General features: G+C 36.2%; 1 protein-coding gene across 1 annotated transcript in view; it reads right to left on the bottom strand.

Moving 5' to 3' along the window:
• Nucleotides 1–132: 132 nt before the first annotated feature.
• The window catches only part of LOC117121212 (thyroid adenoma-associated protein homolog), a 9,189-nt gene continuing 2,556 nt past the window's right edge, over nt 133–6,765 (bottom strand). Inside the window, exons 5-13 of the mRNA XM_033266337.1 lie at nt 6,291–6,459; nt 5,637–5,755; nt 4,562–5,144; nt 3,770–3,897; nt 3,455–3,527; nt 3,180–3,339; nt 2,695–2,823; nt 2,061–2,212; nt 133–1,132 (exon numbers count right to left, since the gene is read on the bottom strand). Coding sequence (XP_033122228.1) covers nt 704–1,132; nt 2,061–2,212; nt 2,695–2,823; nt 3,180–3,339; nt 3,455–3,527; nt 3,770–3,897; nt 4,562–5,144; nt 5,637–5,755; nt 6,291–6,459 — 1,942 coding nt within the window. The 3' untranslated portion in view covers nt 133–703. The remainder of the gene's footprint in view (nt 1,133–2,060; nt 2,213–2,694; nt 2,824–3,179; nt 3,340–3,454; nt 3,528–3,769; nt 3,898–4,561; nt 5,145–5,636; nt 5,756–6,290; nt 6,460–6,765) is intronic.

Here is a 6,765-nt window from a genome sequence, read left to right as displayed (position 1 = left end):
TGGTGATTCGCAAATCGCATTATCCACCTCCATTGCTAAATCCTAGATCCGCCACTGCACAGGCCTTAGAATTATACGGTTAATTTTGTTTTTACACTGTAGGTATAAGAAAAGACTAACATATAATGGAAATTCTTTGTAATATTTTTTAATACAATAAATTACACTCAAGTAGATAATAATCTCATATCACCTATCATTTAATTATCGAGCCCTCCCACACTCTTAATCTTCGCGTCTCCCATCAGTTCCCACCCGTTTACGTAGGTACATCCTGCAAAGGACCTAATGGACCGTAACACGGCTGTATGGATCAGTACATCAGGGTAACCCCCTACTCTTCTCAAAAAGTTTAGTTTCACTGAGTAATTGGCTGATTGTTTAAATCACCCAACATGTTGAATGATTTGGGGTGGGGTGGGGGAAGCTGAAGTAGGTTGGGGAGCTTGACTTAGTGGGGGTAACTACCTGCTCGCAAAATAAGCTGATTGTAGGTGATTTTTATCTACTTGAGTGTAATTCGGGGGATTCAAGTTCGCTTATCTTCACTTTGGTGGGTGAAAGCCAATCAAGTTTCCTACACGTTAGTATTTACAAAAATGTTTACTGTATTATTGTCAATTATTTTAATTTGTCTAAAAATCCAGATTTCTTACTATATTTATTATAATTATTTATTATTATAATCATATAATTATCAACATTAACTACTGTTTGGTATACAAATTTCACCAACAAAATTATCAAAGTTAAAATTGTATCCTACAAATTGACATTTCTCTTGTACTGAACTCCAGAGTTGGTTCACCTTTCTCAAAGAGGTTTCTGCAAAAGCCCTCTGGAGCAGGACAACGCAAGCACAAAGATGCATTAATTCCAGATCTATGTTTTCATAACTAGCTGCATCAATGAATCCGTTTTCTAGAGTAAGTTTATCAAACTTCTTGCAGCTTAGAAACTCTTCAAGCCTTGCTATTAACTTGGACTGATAGAGGGCGCTATTTAGCTTAGATTTTACATGTGTGTGTAGATCAGCATGATTTGTAAAACTTTTCAGCAAGATCTTTAATAACGCGACTTCTTCATGGTTTGTGTTGGCTTCTCCTCTGTCAAAAAGTTTATCATCTTCAACCTGTTAACAAAAAAATTGTTGAAATACAGTAGTATTAAAAAAAAACCTACTAAAATGAACAAAATGATTGGAGATATGTCAAGTCAGTGCCTGTCCTCTATGACTTATGGAAGCCATACAGAGCTCTACATCATTGCTGCTGTCTTAACAAAAATCTGATACTGTATCTTTCATGCTTTTAGTAATATCTGATCAAACAAATTATAATGATAGTTTTGTCTTCATACAAGTAAATAATAAAGCTCTGTCCAGACTACCAAATTTTATTTGACAAGAAACTGTTGTATGCCCATATATGGTAATGATGTGCCTATATATGGTGATATACTGTGATGCCATCAACCATATTTAGGCATGTCACATGTTATTGTCAAATAAAATTCGATAGTTTTCACAGAGCCTTAGTTTCTAGTCTCCTACGGCTATTGGATGTTGGACAAGCTCTAGTTGATAAGGTATGTCTGATAAACATTACCCTGAAGGCAAACGTTTGATAGTTCTTCAGACATATTTGATCAAACAAATCATACATCTGTCCATTACTTTGAAGTCTGGTAAGGTTCTGCTTCTTATCTGATTAAACACTAACAAACTGATAGATTATGTTTGGCTTAAGAGTTTATATTAATACAAGGACAATAAAAACCTCTTCAAGAATGAAGTCTTCTGGTTCTCCCATCACATAGCTGAAGCTGTCTCTTATACACATCTAGATGTGTATAAGAGACAGTGGTAATGATGTGCCTATATATGGTGATATACTGTGACGCCATCAACCATATTTAGGCATGTCACATGTTATTGTCAAATAAAATTCAATAGTTTTTACAGAGCCTTAGTTTCTAGTCTCCTACGGCTATTGGACAAGCTCTAGTTGATAAGGTATGTTTGGCTTAAAAGTTTATATTAATACAAGGACAATAAAAACCTCTTCAAGAATGAAGTCTTCTGGTTCTCCCATCACATAGCTGAAGATCATCTTGTAAAAGCAACATGTATTCTTTGAGTGATGTATGTCAATCATCATATCAACAGCTAGCTGGAGGCCCAAGCGTGCATGCACGTCCCAATAAAACTGACCTACAGCAAAATGCAAAATCCGATCATTGAATTAAAGTTGTTTGTTTTAAGGAATTTGGCACAGATGAAGTGAGCATAAAATGTGGATTCATGAAAGTGATAAAGGAATGAGGATGCATATGTCTTTGCTAATGTGATCATGGGGTGTCTAAAACAGATGGTTCTATTATTTTGAAGGTGTTTTTTAATTAAAGAAACAATGGAAATTATGAGGTTATCCAGGTAAATATTAATAAAAAAAATTGATTGCACAAGATTCTGACAATTTATTTCTACAATTTAAAGAAGCTGATTGAATACAGGCAACACTTCACGAGTCTACCGTGTGCCTGTTTAATTCATGTGTAAAGCGAAGCAATCCAGATGAAGTGCCTGGCCAGTCACAGCCTTAAAATAATTTTTTAATCAAGAACACCAGATCAATTCCATGACAGCATAACAGCAACAGAATATTCAATTATGAAAGAACGCTGATGACTTACTATCGGAAAATAAAGAAGGCGTGTGTTCTGCAACAGTACGGACACAATTTGTCATTGATGACCTAATATCAGAGTCACTATCCTGCAGTAATCGCAACACAACACTCCAAGCGGCCACTGACACTTCACCTGTGAAAGTGAATAAAATACACAAAAAACCATTTCAAACATTAAAATGATTAAAAAATGAATGATTCACTAATTTCTTCCCTGCTCAGTAAAACCGGCATGGTTAAACCTCCTCGTTATTTATCAGCTAAAATAACTGCACAGTTAGCATAACCATGGGAAATGTTTCCCAGGCAGTCCACACTGGATAAAATTTACTATAGCGAGATGCTATTAGGTCTAATATAAAATAGTTTTTTCATGGTTTACTGGTCAGGGTGTCCAGTTCCAGCATCCTAGGTTCAATCACTGAAAATATCAGGATTGTTAGTCTGACCAAGTTAAGTACTGTACAGGTAAGTATAAGAATATTTTACCCAGATGATTTTTATGATCAATGAGGACATAGAGGGCAGTTTTGTTGAGTGTCTGCGCTATTCTGAGTCTCAACTGAGTTGTATGTTCTGCATAACTGCTCTTGTCCATCAACTCAATAACATATTTGATAAAATCTCTTCCAGGTTTATCTTCCACATCCTGAGGAGTAAAACAAAATGTAATATCCTTTAACTATAACATGTGGATTGCATGAATAAATTACACAGGAGCCACCAAAAAATTAATGTATAAATTGCTAATGCAAGTATATTACCTCTGTCATTGATTCATATACAAATGGAATCAAAACACTTGAGAGAGCAAGGACGCCACCAACCAGATCATCTCTAAATGAAAGAAACAGATTTGTATAAAAAGGGTCATTTCTACTAGATTAAGTAGCATTATCAGAAATAGTAGCACTGCTACCAGACTTAGTAGCAATGTCACAAGACTTAGTAGCATTACTATCAAACTTTTAGTAGCACTGTTACCCGACCTAGTAGCATTACTACCAGTCTTAGCTGCACTATTACCAGATTTATAGCAATGCAACAACACTTAGTACTATCGCTGTTACCAGACTTACCTAACACTGTCCCCACCAATTAAGGTCAGAATGAAATCCCCGGCTTGCGTGCATGTTAGCTGACGACCATCACCAAGACTCCATGGAAAACAACGTGCCACCGGATGACGACTAAGCACTTCTAGTAACTGAAACATATGAGCAATAAAGTGAGACCACAGTGATGACTACATTAATAATGATAATAATTTTTAAGAAAGTTTATGTCTGCATCTGCTATTTCCACCTTCTTGATGAGTTTTTTAAACAGTCTAAAGTCTATATTAGTCATGTATTATATAGCCAAACTTTCGAACAGAAAGTAAAATAAAGACGAATTTAAGAGCAGCAAAAATACATTTACACTAATAGGATCAGAAATGTTTGTATTCATTACAACATCTTAAGTGTAAAGAAAAAAGAATACAGATATCCTGAGGTTAATATACCTTTGCTTAATAGCCTACTGTATGCATGTTAAAGTTAATTCTAAATAGATATTAAAATGCATAGTATTTTCTTAACTTGTTTGTGTGCACATTACCCGTAACTTCCCCCCACCTCCACCCTCCACAAGGAATTCCTTAATGACACAAGCACAGTCACCAGCAAATGACTCAAACCCACAATCCTGAGATTAAAAGGCAAAACATCACATGACAATACATTGCACAGGTACACACATTAAGCTTTTCAGAATTATTTGCTGCACAATGTCACTTGAAAAGAATTAAACCCAGGACCCTGGAAGTGGAGGGTAAAAATCATACCTGTAGCTCCAATAACCTGCAGTAGCAATATAAAAGTGATTACCTTGACTTTACAATCATGATGCGTTTCTGAAGCTAACATAAAGCCTAGCTGCTTGAATATGTCCTTACTCTTGCAGACATTCTGGAAGCATGTCCTTTCATGTCCCTGGTGTGAATCATGCTTTAATTCTACAAGGATATGTTCCAACACAAGGAGTCTGACTTCGTAGAGATTAGAGGACAAATGTTGAATCACTGTTCCTGCACAAGAGCTGCCATTCAAGGTGCAACAGACAGTTTTACTGTCTGACAACAATTTATCGCTTTCAGGTGGATCTACTTCTTGAGATGCTTGAATATCCTTTTCATATAAATGTTTTCTGAATTTTGTGGTAAAATTTGATTTACAGCTATAAAAGTGGGTGTTTGTGATTGCTTGCATTAATGCCACATGATCCAATGATACCACATCAGGAGGAGGAGAGCCATCATGAGAAGCTGCTCTGATAACATCCTCCTGCAATTCTTTAAGGTCAGCCTGATGAACTAGTCCAGGGAAGTGCGTTTGTAGCCATGATGAATCCATCACAAATGTGTTGAGGATGTTTAAGAACTCTGCTCGTGTAACAGCGCATTGATTTGAACTAGAGAGAGAAATAAAAACAATTGTTTATAAATACTCTGGGGCGGATACACGATTTGGCGGAAGGGTGTTTGTGAGAGTCCACAGAACCTAAGGTTGGGGCTGAGGATATGTACCTCAGGGTGCCTGGAAATTGCACTCTCATACTTTAACAATCTTAACGGTAATGTTCATAATGAGAGACAGGTAATGTTCATAATGAGAAATATAATATTTTAACAATACAATACAACATTTATTTTTCTCAAAACAATTTAGGGGTGCGATCACACCGTCGGCACCCCCTGTGTTTCCGCTCCAGATACTGGGTAACTTTTTTCAGTATTAATATTCTGCTCTCCTACAGTATGAGGCTTAATCCAAGTTCTCACTGCACTAGACGGTAGTCAGCTGATGCGATTCTTTAGAGAAAGCATGCGCATGCAACAAATCATTTTTAATTACAATCTGTTCAGACTTCCAACGACAACTCAAGCTTAGGTGTGAGAGTTACCTGGTGGCTAACCACATGCAATTCTTGAATGATGCAACAGCCTGTTGAAGCAGACTGTGTTGCCGGGCACCAAACGACTGCTGACTTCCCTTCAGATGGTTCTGTAGGAGCATATGTACCTGAAAAAAAAAAAAACCAGAAGAAACAGTTATTGAAAAAACTAAAATATATTAAAGATCGATATCAATAATTTCATTGTAATTAGACAGCTACTTAATAATGTTATACATTTTTTCAAAAACCCATATTTCCTCTTATTATAATGAACAAAATTAAAGTTCATCCTACAATTAAAGACCATGTTTAGGACCTTCAAATTATGGGTATTCTTGGTCTCCAGTTAAAGGGTTATCTGATCGATCGATGATTGTTATTTGGTTGTTAGAAAAAGTGGTCTCGAATTAGAGGGGTCTCGGAACTAGAGGGGGATCTTGAATTGGAGGTGCACTGTATAATATTGTCTTCATAAGTATTAGATTTTATTATTTTTAAACTTTTTAAACAAGCATTGACGTAGATGTGTTTTAGGGTAATCTGTTAAATTAAGCTGATCATTAACCACTCTGCCACATCTCCACTTCTAACACCTATGATATATAAAAATGAATAATATAAATGCTATAAATAAAGTATATGAAAAAAAAACTTTCACACCTGCAAAAGTACTCCATGGATCTCATTTTGGTGATGCTTCTGTGTGTGGCATTTTGGTAGGGAGTTGATGAGAAACTCCACCATCTTCAAGACCTCACCAGATGGAATCAAAGAAGCTAGAGATCTTGCTGCTATCGTTCGTGTCTTGTAAATAGCACTTGAACCACATCTTCAATGAAAAAGTTGTATGCATTTTAACGGTACGGCACTAGCCTGAATAGTGAGAGATTGCAGGTTTTGAATCCTGACTCTGACAATTGTTTTCTTTACATCATTGAAGAGCTATGGTTAATAAGAATATAAGCAAATAGTACAGCTCCGCATAGTAAACTATAGGAAAATTATTATACAAAGGTTAAATTTAATGCTCGAAAAAATTTCCTGAGGGCCTGCAAGTGCGTGCGTACATTTAGCTATGCGTATGCCGATTTGTGTTCCTGCAGTACGTGTTAACTATACATCAGCAGTACAGTAC

This window comes from Anneissia japonica, unplaced genomic scaffold (genome assembly GCF_011630105.1).
Source record: "Anneissia japonica isolate Jap-2015-1 unplaced genomic scaffold, ASM1163010v1 scaffold106_len93372_cov127, whole genome shotgun sequence".
Lineage (NCBI taxonomy): Eukaryota > Metazoa > Echinodermata > Crinoidea > Comatulida > Comatulidae > Anneissia > Anneissia japonica.
Note: the sequence above shows the minus strand (reverse complement) of the source record. Positions and strands in the feature narration are given on the sequence as shown.